At 39.1% G+C, this 20674-nt stretch overlaps 1 protein-coding gene across 2 annotated transcripts; it reads right to left on the bottom strand.

The window, feature by feature from the left end:
* Nucleotides 1-13473: 13473 nt before the first annotated feature.
* On the bottom strand, nucleotides 13474-16108 carry APO2 (APO RNA-binding protein (DUF794)). 2 transcript variants are annotated; one of them, XM_079039818.1, is made up of 4 exons: nucleotides 15820-16108; nucleotides 14998-15131; nucleotides 14578-14891; nucleotides 13474-14434 (listed from the first exon to the last, which is right to left on the bottom strand). In XM_079039818.1, the coding sequence occupies exons 2-4, from the start codon at nucleotides 15127-15129 to the stop codon at nucleotides 13603-13605; spliced, it is 1278 nt and encodes a 425-aa protein (XP_078895944.1). In that variant the 5' UTR covers nucleotides 15130-15131; nucleotides 15820-16108; the 3' UTR covers nucleotides 13474-13602. The 2 variants fall into 2 exon arrangements, with proteins under 2 accessions (XP_078895944.1, XP_078895943.1); XM_079039817.1 differs by having other exon boundaries at nucleotides 14998-15137; nucleotides 15820-16107.
* Between the last annotated feature and the right edge of the window lie 4566 nt (nucleotides 16109-20674).

The following is a 20674-nucleotide window of genomic DNA, read 5'->3' as shown; positions in this document are numbered from 1 at the left end:
AGTAAAAATAATAACATTTTAAAAGTTAAAGGGCCAAAAGTGTCAAATTGGCAGAGTGAGTTGACCAAAGGGTTGACTTAGTTAGTGGAAAGGACTATAAAAGTTTTATAATGGATGGGGAAGGGCTTACTATGCCAAAACTTAAGTCGAAATCATAAATATTGAAGTTTGGTAGGCTTTAGCCAAAACATAGAAACTTGAAGGACCAAATATGGCAAATCCGAAAATAAGAATGTGTGACAACCATCAATTTTCGGTCAAGTCAAAGTCAACTGAAGTCAACAAGTCAAACCGTTCGACTCAATTTGCCCGTTGGTAGTAGAGTTTACGATATGTAATCTCTAAACAACTCGCTATTCTAATGAGAGATCATAAATCGAAAAGTACATACATCTAGATCTCCTTAACCTAAAATTGTGGTAAGTGACGAGCCAAACCGATTAAACAATGTTGCATACTCATCGAGAGTGTGTAAGATCCTTAAACAAGGCTTAACAGGGTTTACAGACCTTACATTGTGAAGCCGGACACTCACATTTGTCACACACAAAACCTCTCTCAATCGTTTTCACTCTATCTCACTTTAATCGAGGATCTCTCCCGAATCTCTCCAAGTATGTGAAATCACTCCCAAATCTCTCTAAGTATGTGAAATCTCTCCCAAAACTCTCTTTGTATGAGAAATCTCTCCAAGAATGTGAAATCTCTCCCAAATCTCTCTAAGTATGTGAAATCTCTCCCAAAACTCTCTTTATATGAGAAATCTCTCCAAGAATGTGAAATCTCTCTAAGTATGTGAAATCTCTCCCAAAACTCTCTTTGTATGAGAAATCTCTCCAAGAATATGAAATATCTCCTAAATCTCTCTAAGTATGTGAAATCTCTCCCAAATCTCTCTCAAAAGTTCCCATAACTTTTTGCAGTCATTCCGGTCATTCTGACCCTTAACCGGGTCAAAAACGGCTTGAAACGGGGTAAAAATGAGTAAAATAGGCTTAACGACCCAAAACCCCTCTTAAGGAGTCGAAACCCCTCTTAGGGCCGAAAGTCCTCTTAGGGACCGAACCCGAAGGCTGCTGAACCGAACCCGAAGCTACTGTTTATTCGGTCTATTTCGCTCCTGATGACTTCGGACCGAACCTCCCTTCGCTTCTTGCTGTCTCGCCTCAGCTCGCTTCAGACCCAGCACCAAAAGGGACCGAACCTTCGGCCCCCTTACGAGAAGCCTCGCTGGAAGACCATTTCCTTCCGGTTTTCGACTACGACTTCATTTTAGCTTCGTTTTTTATTATTTTAACGCGGGATTTTCACCCAAAACTTTATTTTAACATATAAGGCCCCATATTTATTAATTATCCACGTTTTTGGGGATAAACCTTATCCAAGAAGAGTGGGTGAAGTACAAGAGGTGGAGTGTTGACTTTCCTTTATTCTATGACACAAGCAACCACTTCCATACCCACTCCATGTCACTATTCACCATCAGCCCATACCTAGTCATTTCATGGTACTTTTCCCACCATTTTTCAGCCACACACTTGGTCAAGGGTAAGAAAACCCTCCTCTTTCCTCACACTTCTCTCATTTTCTCATTCTTTCACCAAGAAGACCAAACTCTTTTCCTCTCAAACTTCCTCCCTCAAATTCGAGATTCAAGGCTGATTATCAAGCTTTCTCACACTCTTGGTAAGTATAATTCATCCTCCATATGATTATTTCACTCCCTCTTTCTCAAATCAATGATTCCTTACACAAACATCATCACATTCTTGTTAGATCTTCGAATCTTCAAGTGATTTTTCAAGTGTTCTTGAGTTGGACACTTCTCTTCTTCAACACTCATCTACTGAAACTACTGAAGGTGAGTTCATACCCTACATTTTCATGTTTTCTCAAGTTTTTAGGGGGGGGGGGGGGGGGGAATACAAGTTAAAACATCAAGAACATAACTAAAATTTTCTAACAGCTTTCATTAGAAAAGTTGGACTCCATTCACGGACTATTTTGGACAACTTAAACATTTTTTTCTGAAAAACTGTTTTAGATGTAAGTAGTTCCAGTTCTTAGTTTTAAAATGACTACTTACACATCTCCATACAATTATTCTACAATTTATGGTGATTTTTACAAAACGGTCTATCATTTCAAACACCAATCCGGACCAGTCTGTGATTATGGACTATTTCACCCAAGTTGGAGGTCATTAAAAATCATGATAAAAATTATGAGTAAACTAGACACATTTTGGGAACTCTCAGAATTTGCGGATTTAGTTTCCGACTTCGTATGATTTTTCTATGACTTTTCTAAAACAGCGCAGAAAGGTTAAAAATTAGTTAACAGCATATAACTTTCATAACACTTTGTATAATGTTGAGCAAAGTGTATAACAATAAGCTCTAAATATTGAATGTGTTTCCTTGTTAGTTTATCATCATAAACTGAAACCTAGCCATTCATGATAAGATTATCCATTCATTTAGAACACGTATATTAAGCTATAATAAGCATAGTTTATGGATTCATAACACAAATGCGTTTTCATAAAAGAGTTCTTATACATTACAAACGTTTTGGATAAACTATAATAGGTATGGTTTATGTTTCCATTAACACAACAAACACATTTCGGAAGGTTTTATTCCCACAGAAAAAGGTTTTACACTCTTGCACACCACACGTAAACTTGTTGACCTAAATTGTGAGACAATCTCTTTCCGTACGTCCGAGTGCGGAATCTAAATTCCTGGTAGTTATAATCAGAGTATCCTAGAGGGAGAACGTGATAGTTGTGTATAGATCTATATTGGGTTAGACACCCCACACCTGAGCTGCATGCAACAGCTAGACCGGCAGGTCTATGGTGACAAGTGTCATTTCAGTTTCGCGACGCCTGAGAAACGTCGTGGCAGGCTCATTCAGTCATTAGTATGGTTATAGCGGCTCACATAGGGATTTAACAACATAAAGTTTACAGGGATTTTCATAAATCAAAAGGGGTTTTATGTCAATTTAAAATCACTTTTTATATCAATAATTACAGATATTATGGTATATTTTCAGTCTTGGTATTTAAGACCACACATCATTCATTACGGGATTTTTCTCAAATCAGAAAGGGTTTTACGCCAATTTAAAACCACATTTATATCTTTAAGTATGACAAATACTTGTTCATTTCGGTCCTGGTATTTGGGACTACATAACTTTTATAAGGAAAATATTGGATTTTTCTTGGTAACATACATCTCCTTACAAAGATCGATTTTCAAACTCTTACTATCAAAAGCTTATGAACTCACCAACCTTTGTGTTGAAACTTTTCAAAACTACTTGTATTCTCAGGAATTCAGTGAAAACAGGAAATCAACAACGTTTTGAGGATGGGACGATAAATCGTCAAACAGTTCATTTTGTATCATAATGTAATTGATTCGAATCATGGAAACATATACTTTGGTGTAACTTTTTCAATTATATTTATGATGGTTGTATTTACTTTGAGCACTATTATACTTGTTGTTGTGATACTCTACATGAAGTCCTCCACCCCCGGACGTTTCCGCCATCCTTGGTTTGGGGGTGTGACAGATTGGTATCAGAGCATTGTTTATAGTGAACTCAGTATATCGAACCGCATAAGATATACAAACTATAAATGCATTGGGACTAAAGTCTCTGATTTAAAATTTTCAAAACAACTATACTTTTAGAAATAAATATTTTCTTATTAAAAGTATACATGCATGCATACATACAAAGGTCAACATCATTCAAGAACAAAACAAAAGTAATGATTGTTGGATATCACAGGTAAGCTCGGGGATGTATGGTCAGTCTTGGGAGTGGCATAGCCTGATTAACTATGCTAGTCCGAGGAGTGATTAGCACATGCCCAATAATGTTTTTGATATGGCAACAAGTCTAAATACTTACCAACACTACCACAATGAGAACATTAGAACAGAACACGAGTTTAAAATACTATAGGAGTATTTTGTAATATCATAACTTATATGAAAACTAAATAGATCCTTAATAATAGGTCTATAGTCCCTAAGTAGATACCCTAAGGTGTTATATAACTTAGAAATCATAGACTTAGAATTTGTGGTCGTTGCCTTACTTCCTTTTCCTTGTTTGGATGTGGATCTAGGGTAGGATCACTTATTCGAAGGTCTATCATATCTTGTTATATGTAATTAGTATGCACTATGTCATTATAGAAGTAACTAATAAGGATCACCCCTATAAGTAATTAATTATAGAGTTAGACGCCTAGTAATTATCTCTTCCACTCCTATTCTCGCACGTACAACATAGTAAGATCCTACTTACCGGATGACCCCTACTTTCCCAATCCGAACCCGAGAAATGGTGAATGGTTATGAGGAGAATCAGAAGTGGAACCGGAGGTAATCAATCCTCCATGCATAGCAAGGGTTTCCGCGAACCGTTTCGACTACATCGAACTTGTGCCCCGTTGGGCAATCGTGATCGAGGGTTGAATGTCGACAGCAATGACAACAACCACCATGTGGAGATCAACGAGGGTGCTATGACCTCAACCATGGGGGGCCGACTGACAGAGCCCTCCCAGCGAAGACCCAGCAGATCGCGAACATCGGGGATTAAAGTAGGTAGACTACAACCCGATTTCGGAAACTACGCGCTACTACAGACCCTACTGTCTCACATACCCGAGACTCGGAAAGAGACTACTATTACGGAGACCAGCTCTCTGTTTAGGACCTTATCGCCACTCAGGAAGAGGCAAGAGAGTAACGGGGTAGACACACGGCATTCAAAGAGAGGATGATTGCAGCCAAGCATCGATTGACAGAGCTGCAAGGTGCATCGACTTTGCCTCAGGCATCGCAAGGGACGGATCGTCGTAAGTAGAGTTCATACCGCTCACAAGACCTTGTAAATTAGGTTCGTGAGTATGCGTTGGTGCTACTCTATTCTAGGCGTAAGCACGACACTGTGATTTAAGCGGTCATACTAAACGAGAGATCTAGTTGCTATCAAAACTTTTCCATGCACGGATGTGAGGTAAACCTACACCTAAGTCAAAAAATTTCGCTGAAACCATAATTACTAGAGTCATATTAACAAGATGGGCTTAGGATATACCTAACAGAATCGAAGGTTTATTTAGTCTTAGTTATATAACTAAGCATACTTCAACTGGTCATAATAAGGAACTAGCTTGGGTCAAGTATAAGGTTTCACTTGGATACAGAATTACTGAAATACATGAGTTTACCATACAAAGGATCTCGTTATGAATTCTTTTCAGAACACCCTTAATGACCGAATTACGTTACAAATCGATATAAGATAAACTTAGTTAGAAAACTCGTGACGTATAGCCATTCTAAAAACTCATTATCGTCTCACCTTTAAACAAATTGTTGAGAAGTTCCTTCTTCCTAGACCTATGGGGTGCGATCGTTAAGGCACTAATACACCGGGTCCCATCAAAACTCCTCAGCCAAGCGTGTTCGGACAAACATGATTCTAAGATGAGTAAAGCTTAACGCCCGTATGAAACCTACTCCTACCCACTGCCATAACTCCATTTCAAGAACGTTAGCGGAAACACTAGGAATAGTACAGTAATGTGCAAAAATTTATATGTGTAAATATAAATCGTAAGGATGCACTTAAGATAATCATTTCCACTAACGAAGTCGTTTTCATCATGAAAAAAAGTTATGTCATCACCAAGAGGCAACCAACCAACTAGCAAGGCACCAACTCTGCAGATAGACTCTGCTACTTTTCAGGCTGCAGTCATGGCAGCCGTAACAGCCGTCATGGCGCAATTCAATACTAACAACGCCTGCAGAGATGGAAGTGGTACTAAAAATATAGATTATGGTAACAGTCAGGGACACCAACGGGTGTCTGCCAACGAAAATACCTCAGGCCACAAACCTACGAACAAGAAGCGAAAGTTTTGGAACAAAAAGGAGCGCAACTAATCCCAAAGATCCGCTAAAAGACAACAACCCATGGCCACCCCTACAATTACGACAGCAGTCACAACACATGCCTCGACATCAGCCACAACATCTACCGCTCAAGCATCAGACAAGAAATATATGGGAGCGCTCCCAAAGTGTAACAAGTGTAACTACCATCAACAGGGGCTTGCCGAATTTTACACTATAGCAACTGCAACAGGAAAGGACATACCGTCCGTTTCTGTAAGGCCCCGACCCAGCATCTCCCTTCAATCACCAGCGCCAAGGTAGACCCAGTATGCTACTTATGCGGTGAAACGGGACACTTCAAGAGAGAGTGTCCAACCGATAAGAATGACGGAGGAGTGTGACAAACGAACCAGCAAGGGTAACAGGGAACCATATTAGGACTTTTGTAATGTTTCCAACGACAAAAACCTTTAAGTACCATATGTTTGTAATGAATTTGGTATGCTTGCTAAAGTCACCGTCTTTCTAAAAAGTAGTTAAAATACTCTCTCGCATTCAAATCAAACCAAAGACATTCATATATGACCTTAGGATCATTACCTGTAAGATGTGATGACTTTGTACATACATCGGGGTTAATTATAATCAAAATACCGAAGTCTTGAAACAAATAATTCCATCCTGACTCCTATTACGTGTCTAGTAGTAAGAATTGAGTGGGGCCACCCACTCGACGATTTCACCAACATCAACTTGCATACGACGTTCATATACCGCTCGATCGTAGGGAGACCTGTCAGGGATCATGATATCAAGTATCATTACTGGCTATCGAAACACACCCACTACTAATGCTAGACACTGTGGTATGAATCATCTACAGTAATAATAACATCAAACCAAAACGGAACACACGGAAAAGAAACACAAGATACTCTATCACTCTAGTGATCTCTTCTTATGAATACAGCTTAACACATGTTATCTAAAAATATATTGTTGTCATCATCCAATTTTGATTGATATAGCCCTCATCTTCCCAATTTAACGACTACAAAAGGACCCTTCACCTAACCCCCCCGAATATCGAAACCTTCGTCTCTTATAAACATCCATCACGGACCTCCGGGTCATCCCTCGCTGTGAAACTCCAAAACACGCACCAGAGGAGTGTTATACTTCCCGAAACCTTATCACAAGTATTTACAGGAGACCTTCGGGAATGTCACGCATGTAGCAAACAAGGTTCAAGCACAAAAGCTTGGGACGGATACGGTTAGTCTACCACTACTACGTGTATACGTGAGGATAATGTATAATTAAGATTCTACGGACATTGGATGTGTGCTTCCGCCCTATTTCCTGTTCCATGTTTGGTTGTGGACTTGGGGCAGAGTCACCCATCCAACTGTCTTGCCAATCTTAAGCACATACGACCTATATGCGCAAGTTAATGATAGATGGACCAGGTAAAAGTCCTTCCATGAACTTCGGGCCAAGGTTGCCCAGGAGGACGAATGAATGTCCTACCATCCGAAAAGGCCTAGTCGCGTAAACCAAACCCACATGCTTCCTACCGAGCTACAAGAACTATCAGGACAAACCTGTCGAACTACTCAACAATGAAATTGAAGAACCAAGCTTCTCACCCTGGAGAACTCCGGTATTATTCTTCAAATAGAAAGACAAATTGCTCGTAGACCCATCGATCTCAGAGGCCCCGACAATATCTCCAGTAGAAACCTTTACTATCTGCCTCGCATAGACGAATAGGCCGACCAACCGCAAGGAACGAGGTACCCTTCAGGAATTATACCTGAGATCTGAGTATCACCAGTCGTGAGTATTGGAGAAGGATGTCCGAGGACAATCCTCCAAGTTTGATGCGGACGCTACAAGTTCGTAGTGATACCCCTCGGATAGGACCAACCCGCTCGCAGTCTTCATGAACTTAATGAATAGGATATGTCATTCTTACTAAGATCAGTTCCTTATTGTCATTGTAAATGACTTGCTTATCTACCCTCGTAGTAAGAAGGAACCCAAGGAGAGCAGCTACAACAAACCGCGGAAACAATACGATCAAAGAAATCTTACCTTAAGTTCTCTAGATACGAGTTTTGGAATTGAAGAGTCAAAATTCCTAAGACACACTACTATTGATGTGGAAATTCTTGAGGACCCTTTCAATTAATCAAAACCATTGAGAGATTGTCAGCACCAAAGGCATTGATGGGAACACGCCGAAATTCTGGGTCTCACTGACCTACCGTCTTAGTCCCTAGAGAACTTCTCGCAAATTACGGAACCCCCTTACGACTTTGACCCTAAAGGGAGCAACCTTTGACTGGGAAGAGAAGCAAGAGGGAGAAACCTTTAGAACTCCAGAATAAGAGACCAAATTCCTCTGGAAGCCTCACTCTGGGAAGGCTTAGTATGCTTCGGAAAGCGTGGAAAGCCAAAACCCCAGATAATTATGCCTTTCGAGATTCTTGTCAGAATCAGCCCTGTAACTCGCTACTTCAATCTACTCCCGCGAGCTTGGTAAAGTACATTCTACCCGACACGTCCCGAACTTGCAGAAGTATTTATCCGACAGGACCCTTGTAATCCCCCTCGACGAGATCGAGTTCCACAAGAGCCTCACCATCGTGGAAGAACCGTAGTGACCATGGACCGAGAGGTCAAGCGGACGAAACAACGACGCTTCCCATTAGTGAAAGTTCACTGGAATACTAACCAAGAACCTGGAGTCACTTGGGAGCGCGAGAATCAGTCGATTAGGAAGTATCCCCACTTCTTGGCTCGATTATTCATGCCTACTCCTTGCCTAAATTCAAATTTCGGGACAAAATTCCCTCTAACGGGGAGATGATGTGACAACTGTCAATTTCCGGTCAAGTCAAAGTCAACTGAAGTCAACAAGTCAAACTGTTTGACTCAATTTACCCGTGGGTACTAGAGTTTACGATATGTAATCTCTAAACAACTCGCTATTCTAATGAGAGATCATAAATCGAAAAGTACATACATCTAGATCTCTTTAACCTAAAACTGTGGTAAGTGACGAGCCAAACCGATAAAACAATGTTGCATACTCATCGGGAGTGTGTAAGATCCTTAAACAAGGCTTAACAGGGTTTACGGACCTTGCATTGCGAAGACGGACACTCACATTTGTCACACACAAAACCTCTCTCAATCGTTTTCACTCTATCTCACTTTAATCGAGGATCTCTCCCAAATTTCTCCAAGTATGTGAAATCTCTCCCAAATCTCTCTAAGTATGTGAAATCTCTCCCAAAACTCTCTTTGTATGAGAAATCTCTCCAAGAATGTGAAATCTCTCCCAAATCTCTCTAAGTATGTGAAATCTCTCCCAAAACTCTCTTTGTATGAGAAATCTCTCCAAGAATGTGAAATCTCTCTAAGTATCTGAAATCTCTCCCAAAACTCTCTTTGTATGAGAAATCTCTCCAAGAATATGAAATCTCTCTAAGTATGTGAAATCTCTCCAAAATCTCTCTCAAAAGTTCCCATAACTTTTTGCAGTCATTCGGGTCATTCCGACCCTTAACCGGGTCAAAAACGGCTTGAAACGGGGTAAAAACGAGTAAAGTAGGCTTAAGGACCCGAAACCCCTCTTAAGGAGTCGAATCCCCTCTTAGGGCCGAAAGTCCTCTTAGGGACCGAACCCTCTTGGACCGAACCCGAAGGCTACTGAACCGAACCCAAAGCTACTGTTCATTCGGTCTATTTCGCTCCTGATGACTTCGGACCGAACCTCCCTTCGCTTCTTGCTGTCTCGCCTCAGCTCGCTTCGGACCCAGCACCAGAAGGGACCGAACCTTCGGTCCCCTTACGAGAAGCCTCGCTGGAAGACCATTTCCTTCCAGTTTTCGACTACGACTTCATTTTAGCTTCGTTTTTTATTATTTTAACGCGGGATTTTCACCCAAAACTTTATTTTAACATATAAGGCCCCATATTTATTAATTATCCACGTTTTTGGGGATAAACCTTATCCAAGAAGAGTTGGTGAAGTACAAGAGGTGGAGTGTTGACTTTCCTTTATTCTATGACACAAGCAACCATTCCCATACCCACTCCATGTCACTATTCACCATCAGCCCATACCTAGTCATTTCATGGTACTTTTCCCACCATTTTTCAGCCACACACTTGGTCAAGGGTAAGAAAACCCTCCTCTTTCCTCACACTTCTCTCATTTTCTCATTCTTTCACCAAGAAGACCAAACTCTTTTCCTCTCAAACTTCCTCCCTCAAATTCGAGATTCAAGGCTGATTATCAAGCTTTCTCATCAGTTCAAACGTTTTATACAATCTGAGAATGGGAGGCTCATAATTCACATACTTTAGACCTGATGATGGAGGGAAGTTGAGTAAACTGGACAAAATTCTGTTTTGTGATCAATTTATGGAGTCTTTTCCTGGAACATCGGTGACGGTCCTGCCTAGAGATTTGTCTGACCATAGTCCAATTATGATGAAAACGGATTGCGAGGATTTTGGCCCGAGACCATTTAGATTTTTCAATTCTTGGATGTATCGCAAGGGATTCCATGAAGTGGTGTCAAGAGCGTGGGCGGAGTTTAGGGGATTTGGATGTGCTGATTCTTTTTTAGCAGCTAAACTTCGTTTCCTTAAAGCAGAAATAAAGAAATGGCGAGACTCAAATTTTGACAAAGAAAATGGGGAGTTAATTGAGTGCAGGAGTAAAATAGCACAAATTGATACAAACGCGGAGCTGAGACCACTACTGGCGCACGAAATTGGGAACAGATCAAAATATCTGAGTAAAATTATTGAAATTGAAAAAGTGAGAGCCATGGATATGAAGTAGAAGACAAAAGTGAAGTGGTTGGTTGATGGGGACGAAAACACTTCCTTTTTTCATGGATTTGTAAATAATCAGAATAGGAGGAACCACATACATGGTCTGTTGATAAATGGACAATGGGATTCAAATCCTGCTGTCATAAAAAAACGAGGTTTTTCGTTTCTTTTCTTTGAAATTCGAAGAGAAATGGAAGAGTCGGCCAAAGATTCGTAGCAGCAGATTTAAAAGACTTTCGGTGGAGGAGAGTTGCTCGCTGGAGAGGACTTTCACAATTGAGGAAATAAAGCATGCAATATGTTGTTGTGGATCGGACAAAGCACCGGGACCGGACGGATTTACGTTCCAATTTTTTAAATTCTATTGGAATATTATAAATGAATATATTGTGAGATTTGTTAAGTCCTTCGAGCAGAGGGGGAGATTTTCCAAGGGATGTAACTCGTCGTTCATATCCCTTGCGGCTAAGATTAAGGATCTGCTATCCTTAAATGACTATAGACCAATTAGCCTTATTGGTGCTTTATACAAGATTGTTGCAAAAGTCTTGGCGAATCGGGTGAAAGAATGTATCGGTTGTTGTATCGATGAGGTGCAATCGGCATTTGTGGAAGGAAGGAGTATCCTAGAGGGTCCTTTGATCGTAAACGAATTATGCTCGTGGGTAAAAAGAACCGATCGGAAGATGTTATTATTTAAAGCGGACTTCAATAAGGCGTTTGACTCGGTAAATTGGGAGTATCTTGACTCGATAATGGAACAAATGAACTTTGGATCGAAATGGAGAAGATGGATAAATGGGTCTTTAGAATCCGCTAGAGCCTCGGTATTGGTCAATGGCAGTCCGACAATGGAGTTTTCTATGTCTAAAGGAGTGAGGCAGGGCGACCCGTTATCACCTTTCCTCTTTATATTGGCAATGGAAGGTCTAAATGTTATGATGAAGGCGGCCACAGAAAAAGGGGTGTTTGATGGAGTTCCCATTCCCAACTCTAACATTTTTATTTCTCATTTGTTTTATGCAGACGATGCTTTATTTATTGGAGACTGGTCAAAGAAAAACATCTCCAATTTGGCTAGAATCCTGAGATGTTTCCATATCGAATCAGGGTTGAAAGTAAACTTCAACAAGTCAAAGGTATTTGGTGTTGGTGTAGCACACTCGGAGGTATGCAGTTGGGCGAACCCATTGGGTTGTGACCCATCATCCCTTCCATTCATCTATCTTGGGGTTCCAATTGGAGAAAATATGAACAGACAAAAAAAAAAAAAAAAAAAAAAAAAAAAAAAAAAAAAAAAAAAAACCTGGAAGCCGATTATAGATAAATTTCGGTCCAAACTCACAATGTGGAAGGCTAAGACGTTGAGTTTTAGCGGAAGGATGACTCTAGCTAAATCAGTTCTAGGAAATCTCCCAACGTTCTACTTCTCTCTATTCGCGACCCCAATAGGTGTAATTGAAGAATTAGAAAAGATCCAAGACAATTCATATGGGGAGGAGGAGCTGAAAAGGCAAAGGTTCATTGGGTCAACTGGGAGAAAATGACGGCTCCAAAGGAAGTAGGAGGAGCAGGCTTGGGCTCTCTTAGAAATCTGAATTTGGCCCTACTAGCAAAATGGTGGTGGAAGTTCAAATCAAGACCACAATCTTTTTGGGCTCAAATCATTATGGGGATTCATAATCACACAAACAGACCTTGGTACTGTTTTTCAAAACATAAAGTGAGCGGGGTCTGGTCAGGCATCGATAGGGGGAAGAACGGCTTATGGAAACTAAATATGGAGGCGAAGGATATCTTATACTCAAATGATGGGGGAATGTCATGGAGATCTGATTTCGTGGTGGATGGGACCTTTAATGTCGCTAAACTTCGGAGTCGGCTAGATAGGGCGTCACATCCAATTAGTGATGGAGAGTTTTGGTGGCTAAACTCAGCCCCAAAAAAAGTAGTGAGTTTTATATGGCGTGCGAAACAGGGACGGATTCCATCGGCAGAAGAGTTACAAAAAAAGGAACATCTCAATTCCTTCCACAACGTGCAGGATGTGTACGAACATTGTAGAATCGACAAATCACATCCTCACATCTTGTCCCTTGGCGAGAGACACGATAAACTTGGTGCTTAGTTGGTGTGGCCTTCCAGCCAAACAATTTTTAAGTGTTAATGAAGTCTTAGATTTTGCTCAGACTTGGAGTCATTGCCCAAAGAAGGAGATGTTGGCTTGTATCATATATGGAGCACTGTGGAGGGAGAGGAATGATCGGATATTCAAAGGTGTGACTTCAAAACCGGCGAAGATTCTAGATTCTATAAAAACTATTGTGTTTACTTGGCGGAAATATAGGAAGCATAGAGGTGATAGTGTCGATTGGGATAAGTGGTGTATATCACCTATGAGTTGTATATAGTTTCCGGTCCCTAGCATCTTGCTAGGGTCACCATTCTAATATAATTGCCGGTTCAGGAAAAAAAAAAAAAAAAAAAAAAAAAAAAAAAAAAAAAAAAAACTAATAACTTTTGAGTTAACAACCTTGGGTGAATCCAAAACTAATAACAACCTTAGGTCTTAATTAATTAAATAGTTAACTAATTAAATAGATAAGTTTACATAATTATGCTGATGTAAACTTATCGAAATATCACTTTTTTAATTAATTATGCTAATGTAAACTTATCGAAATGTCACTTTTTTAATTAATTAATTATGATATCTACTACCGAATAATTATTTATATCACAATTACTATACCTCATTTTCTCTCAAACTAATAAATACAAATCAAAACCAAACATATGGAATTCAGACCACCATTTCCGCTTCTCTAACACTACTAGGAATTCCAACATCTAACCTCATTGTCCCCTTATACTGTTCCGGCACGGCGGCACCACCCTGCACACACATCTCCACCACCGCCGGAGCCTGACCATAAAAGTTCCTCAGCTCCTTCTGCAACAAGGGTTCCGCCATGTTCGGGACATGCCACACGTATCTTGGCGGTATCAAGTCATCAAGAACCGCCGACTGCCACCCGTGTTGCCCATTCCGTTGCTGATGCTTGTAGGCCCCACAATTCTGTGCTTTATGACCCGTGGGACCCACATGGATCTCCGGGCAGTACCCACAAACTCTCACCGGATACATCTTCATCAACCTTTTCGCCCCTCCCCTCATTTTCTCCCACATTTTGAGTGTCTCTTCTGCAAGTAAACTTGTCTCCTCTTCATTACAAGGTGCCATGATCTCCCAATCCGGTATTTCGGTAACCAACTCCGGAATTGGTGATTCCGGTGTTGGATCCGGGAGTTCGCTTTCGTCAGCATCGACGAATTCGCTTTTACCGATACGGATTATGGGTTTTCTTCTTCGTTTTGTGGGGTATTTTGGTAATTCGACTCCCGCTTGAATGCATAGCTCGATTAAAGCCGGGATTCGAGGGACTGAGAATCTTTCTTCATGTGGGATACGTTTTCCCAAACGATCGTAAAGGTGGTAGGCTTCAATTTGGACGATTATGTCCTCCACAATCGCATCTACCCACTCATGTTTTCCCTTCCGAATTGACGAATTTTGCCCTTGACATGACCTAAATGGATGGCCTATAGGGCCAACGTGTATTTCATTGCAATACCTATCAAAAAAGAAAGATATGAAACATATCAACTTCAAAACAAATATTACAGAACATGACATGACAGTACAAGACAGTACATGATATGACATGACAGTACAGTACATGATATGACATGACAGTATATAATATGACAGTATTACTTGCAGGCTTGTACTGGGACTACTTTTAGTAGCCTTTTGAGATTGTTAATCAATGAAGTTCTTGCATTCAACACTGCATATGCAAGAGGAATCATGCTTTGAACAAGCAACCCGTTTTTAGGAGGCGGAGGGCCGCCTCTTTTAGGTTGGTCTTTTCTGTTCTTCATCCTCTGCCTGGCGGCTCGCCGGAGCTCCACAATTGGTACAGGAAATGGCTTTTTTTCTTTTTTGGAATAGTAACGTGGCAAATCAACATTTTGAGGATTATTACTGCATCTAATGACTAATGATTGTCTCGATTTCTTGCCACTATACTGTAAAAAAAAAATAGCCAAAAACTCAACATTATCATTCAATTTGCAACACAACAATGGTTAGTGTGCAGTTGGAAATCCAAATATTATTATACATATGACTTACCTTTGAAGAATCAAGAAATTTGAAGCTTTGTGATGGATTGGATCTCAAAATTCCCACTTTAGGAGGTATAACTCTTTGGCTACATGAAAGGAAAGTAGTTCCCAACTCAGGAGAAACCAAACTGCAACTCATATCTGTTACTGAAAGGAAACAACAAGTAAGATTATAGTTAATACATATATATATATATATATATATACACAGTAACAGCATCAAAACTTTCAAAGCTATCACATTCTATTTTATTTTTAGTTAGTTTTTCCCATCAGCACAAAAATGGCGGAGAAATTTAATAGGAATTATCATTATCTGGCTAATTGTGATCGTACAATGAGTGAGATGGCAAACGGGCAACAAGCCGCCGTTAAGCCTTTTTGCCTTTTTGAATGGTAAAACTAATTTTTAAAGACTACATCTTCAGATCTAGGAGATATAACATTACTATGATAAAAACAGCTCAAACATAGAAAATGTTACTTCTCTTCGATTCTAGGTTATTTTATTCACAAACTACTTGTCATTCATGAATCTTGATAACCAGATGGTTATCACAATGTTGTAGCATACCTGCGCATCAAACTAGTACATGTTCCTTCACATATACACTAACACAACTAAGATACTTCGCTTTTCATGAATCAAAACCCAATTTTAATAAAGAAATGTGGATGATCATACAGTAGAAGTAGAAATTGACGCAATCGGAAAAAAAATGGAAAATAACAAACCATACGGTAGAAGTAGAAGTACAAACGAGATACAGTAACAAACGGAATGGAAAAGAACTCGGAAGTCGGAACTAGAAACAGTAGAAAAAAAAACCTCTTGAAATTCGAAATCCGTTAGTGCACTGCTTGGTGCTTGCGTCAACGCTTCTTCCTCTTTGTCAAATAGAAATGGAGGATGAAAGGGACTGTTTTGAGCGGCGGAGACGGGGGAGTTGGGGTGGCTGGAGCGTGGTGGACCGTTGCGATTAGGGTTTTAGGGCGTGAGTAGTACGTGACGCCGTGGGTGGGAGACGATGGATGGGAGGGAAGGGAAGGGGTTCTCGGGGGATTTTATCCACACGCCTATATACACAGTGTTACACTAATGTAAAGTAAACAACTTGTGAAAGATGACGCAGTCTGTATCAGTGTATCATCTTTCTTTCGTTTGTAAAAAAAAAAAAAACAATTTCTTATGTTTAATTTTTTTTATTGAACGATATTTTGTTTTTGTTAATATACTGACAGCTTTTTTTTTTCTTTCGTTTCAGTTTTAGTGACAGCTTTTTTTTTTTTTCTTTTTCTTTTTTTCACTTTAAGAGTTCAAATTTCTTTAGTGAATTTGTTTTTTTTTTTAAGCAAACCCTTTCTTTAAAAAAATGGGTTTAGAATTTTTATTTGAAAATAAAAGTTACCAATAAAAGTCAATTAACATTTAAATAAAAAAATTTAATTATTATAACAAACACGTTATGGCTATTTTTTTTAAATCAACTAATTAAATCCGTATATTTTTTATATGATTTTATATATATCAAAAGTTTACAACTACTTTACTAAATATTATTATAATGAATAAAAATGGATCAACCTTGGGTGATCTTACTAAGCCAAAACATTGTGTAACTTATTTTGAATTGTATTTATATTGAAGACCTTAAACTGAATAGTACACGTATCACAAAGATGTTTCGTGGCTAGGTGGCAAGGCCGCCACGATCGTACATACTAGCTCATCTCCCATGAGTGTGATGGTTCGTGCAAATTACGACAAGATGCAACAGACCAATCATTTAAACGATCGTTCCAAAAAGCTAACAACTATATTTTTAAGAGTTTACTTACATTTTAACTATAAATGTATCCATTTTAGTAAAAAGTATTTCACTCCATTTTTCTTTCTTTACTAAAAAACCACAATTTATTCACATATACTTTCTTACTCCTTACTATGGAATAATTTCTACAACCAACAAACTTTCAAACCCAACAACCGTGGGAGGGAAAAGAAGAAACAATGTTAACTTGTATTTGGATTTCGGTGTCCGAAGATCCTTTGAAAAGAAGAGAAACCTTTTTGGCAATATATTCTAAACCACGTCCACAATGAAATGGGAAAATGTGGTTTATCGGGATTTTGACGGACTTTCTTCAAAATGTAATATGAGGTTAAAACTAATTGAGTTCAACGACATTTACAATGAACTCAAAAACACACATCCAAATAGGAGTAACGACTCCAAGGTCATAGATGGATGTTGAAACAATACCAAGAATTTGAACTTAACCATAAAATTTTTCCTTATATAAATGTTTGGTATGAGTTGTGTAATTCTTCAAGATCGTTTTATCTAAATTAATATTGCTTTTTTTTTCTCTGTTTGATTTCTTACGTATTTTTTTTATTTTAATCTATGTAATGTTATAATTTAGTGAAAATCTGGTATATTTATTTCCGTTAGTTAATTAAAAACTATAATTTACTTAATTGAAAAACAAAATACAATTTTTTTTATGATGTGTTGTGGTGGGTATACCAATTTCAATGTGGTATAGTTGTGGTGATGAGTTGAAATATAGGTGTCAATACTTTTTTAGAGGTCATGTGGTGGGTATACCTCATGACCTTACACTATACGGAGTGCTTAACACGTCAAAGATGACCATATCATCACCAACATCGGGAAATGGTGTTCACTACTCACTAGTGACTTGGAAGAAGATAAAGGAAATGAGAGATATAGGAAGGAGGGGGAGAGTGTGAAAGATGAAGTTTCTCTGTCCTGCGTAACGGATCGTAGCCAATGTCGCGCCACTAACTACCCAATGATCATATAAAATGGAGTTCACTGGTATCTTAGGTTGCCACATCATTTTATGGAGGGCCTTACACGACAACGATGTATAGTCTTAGAGATAATGATAGAAGAGAGCATTGGTTTTTATAAGGTCACAACTTGTGCGATTATCTCTATGTAATGATATGCAATGATATTGTATTGTTATGCTTTTGTTATTTTGAACTTTTAAACCTCTTTTGGATTATGGGATCGTTTGATTTCTACAAACATAAACTTTAAATTTTGGAATTTAAAAAAAAATTGTTTTTAAAAGGTTATTTTAAATTAGCGAAGGGTAATTCATAGATATTTCCGTTGCAACCATCTACATTGTCTCAAATGCACTTCAGAGCTATGGCATTTTGTTTCTCCCACCACTGAACCTTTGTATATTGTCATTGTCTTCCGAAAATAAAATAATGATAGTTAATATATATATATATATATATATATATATATATATATATATGTGTGTGTGTGTGTGTGTAGGATCCGTTGAGAACTCATAGTTTCCCGAAAACCAAAGAACTAAAGGTGGAGCGTTAGATCAAAATTATGTCCTTAAAGACGTGATCTTCATCTTATCAATCTCATTGAATGTTTAATTTTTTGTGTTATTGAAAATATTTATAAAAAAATTTAGAAAACGTGATTTTTCTCAAAATCGAACAATGATCCTCCAAGGAGAAGCTCATCAAGGAACTTTTGATGTACAACCATGACTTTTCTAATAAGTCCACCTCATACTAGGCCTGACCCAAACCTAACGGCTACCAAGCCGCCAATAAAAACATTATACTGCTCAAATGTTTGACTACGCCAAACGAATAACGAACCAACACACAGGTCTCCACTACACAAATGTTGAGTCCAACTCATATAAGTAAAATACATGATGGTTCGCAATACGTCGTGACACCATCCAACCATCAGGATGACAAGCTCACGGTTCCTCACCATTCTTGCCATCATTCATCCACGGGCATGAAGACTCATGACCAACACCTAGTGGGCCTACATATTCACAACCAACATCCCACCGACCTGCAGGAACCTAGTCAACATCCCATTCACCCCTCACCAATACAATAGGAGCCAAACGATTCTCTAACACGCAACCATTCCACAGTCCAGGTTGCCACCGGTGCATCATCAAACGTAATATGTCCTTACGCGACCAGAAAATGAGATAGACAGTTGAATGATTGTTTCAACTCGAAAGCCATAAATCCGAAAAGAACCATGTCACAAGGTCGGACCAAGTGTTCTTATATCATCTTACTCCGTCTATATACACCCCTCCTGACAATATATATTGAACCGTCGACATTTCATGCTCCCCATAGGAAAACACAACGCTCACCAGGCCGAATGTGTTCCTTCGTCATCACTACCTTACCCAAAGGGTGAAGTACTAGTGAATCAAACGAAGTGACGAACTTCAACCAATAATAGAACATTATTCTAACCATCAAGCCAAGATCCCACACCTTAAATAGAACCGAACAGAACCATCGAATGCGCAATTAGACCAATAGAACTTCCAAATTCGGAGAAGAATTCCAATATTACCCATAAATGTTGCTAATCACCTTGGTTGAATCAATCCCAATACCAACTTATCCGACTCGACATGTTAAAATTAGACACTACATAGGCCATGATCACACCTAAAAAATGAACAACGTCGCTCTGACATCCGAACTACCAATAACCAAGGACAACTACCAACTCAAACTTACTAGGAACAATAATTCACAACCGAACATTCGAGAGCATACATACAAAAAGACCAAGATATACACTTTACAAAACTTAACGAATGGTTGACACATCAATTTCACTTTCAACTATTACAACTTGAAGCCTTCTAATAACCTCAATTTTTAATGATGAACGAAGTAACCAAGGATCGAAACGGATCGACAATTAAACCCAATGATCCCACACATACCAAGTAAACCCCACGCGAAGATACTCTTACCGAACTATGAAGTCGATCGACATACAAACAATTTCCCATCTCAACCAAGGATAACCAACCCATACTGCAAGCTAACAATGGTCTTTATATCCGATACCCAACCTGAGCGGCTCAAACACCCTTCTCTTAAGATCCTTGACGCTTCTAAAAGAAACTAATGACCACAAAAAAGCTCCTTGCCCGTCAGCTTCCTACTGTGAGGACAACACATGCATCCTTGAAGACGTGATTGTGATAGAAACTTGTCTTGCACTCGATCTAACCAATCCTTAAATTCTTCCTGACCATGAAGGATTCTAACAGATCCTTGAAAAACACATCGGGAAAACTTCCTAATCATGATCCCTACAATGGTAACTTATCTTCCTTTTCTCATGCAACAACAACCTTGAATCCAAAAACCCCCCGCACACTTGAATCATAGATTCTTCTTTATTAGTATTGAAACCACAAAATTGAACCGACCAATGGTACCTAAGAATAATACTTATTCTCCTCGAATTAGGGTCTGAACCATCACCCACTGGTATTTACAATATCAAAGCCTCAGACTAGCTCTACCAGATTCCTACCAACCTTAACTCTCAGGAAAACATAACGCAACACAAGATGTTCCTTCGAATAATAATTAGCCAAATCTCTAGGAAACTCATATCTTATATGAAGTCCTCAGAAGCAGAGTTGAATAGGATACCATTTTATTCACGAGGCACTCTCGGAACCGATCCTCACAAAATCAAATCTTGCATTCACAGAAATGACCCACAACCTCACACTCCTAAAACTTCCAGGATTCTTTACAGATGCTCCAATGATAGTTTAGGGATTGAGGGTGTAAGTAGTACGTCACGCCATGGATGGTAGGG

Source organism: Lactuca serriola, chromosome 4, assembly GCF_051521515.1.
Source record: "Lactuca serriola cultivar US96UC23 chromosome 4, Lser_US96UC23_V15, whole genome shotgun sequence".
Taxonomy (NCBI): domain Eukaryota; kingdom Viridiplantae; phylum Streptophyta; class Magnoliopsida; order Asterales; family Asteraceae; genus Lactuca; species Lactuca serriola.
This window is presented reverse-complemented; position numbering and strand designations above follow the sequence as displayed.

What these genes read in the sequence shown, in the direction of transcription:
- APO2 (XM_079039818.1), bottom strand. Translation starts at nt 15,129, where the DNA reads ATGAGTTGCAGTTTGGTTTCTCCTGAGTTGGGAACTACTTTCCTTTCA. An exon ending in AATTTCTTGATTCTTCAAAG is followed by an intron (nt 14,892 to 14,997) that starts GTAAGTCATATG and finishes TTTTTTTTACAG; the next exon opens with TATAGTGGCAAGAAATCGAG. An exon ending in GTCCCAGTACAAGCCTGCAA is followed by an intron (nt 14,435 to 14,577) that starts GTAATACTGTCA and finishes CTTTTTTGATAG; the next exon opens with GTATTGCAATGAAATACACG.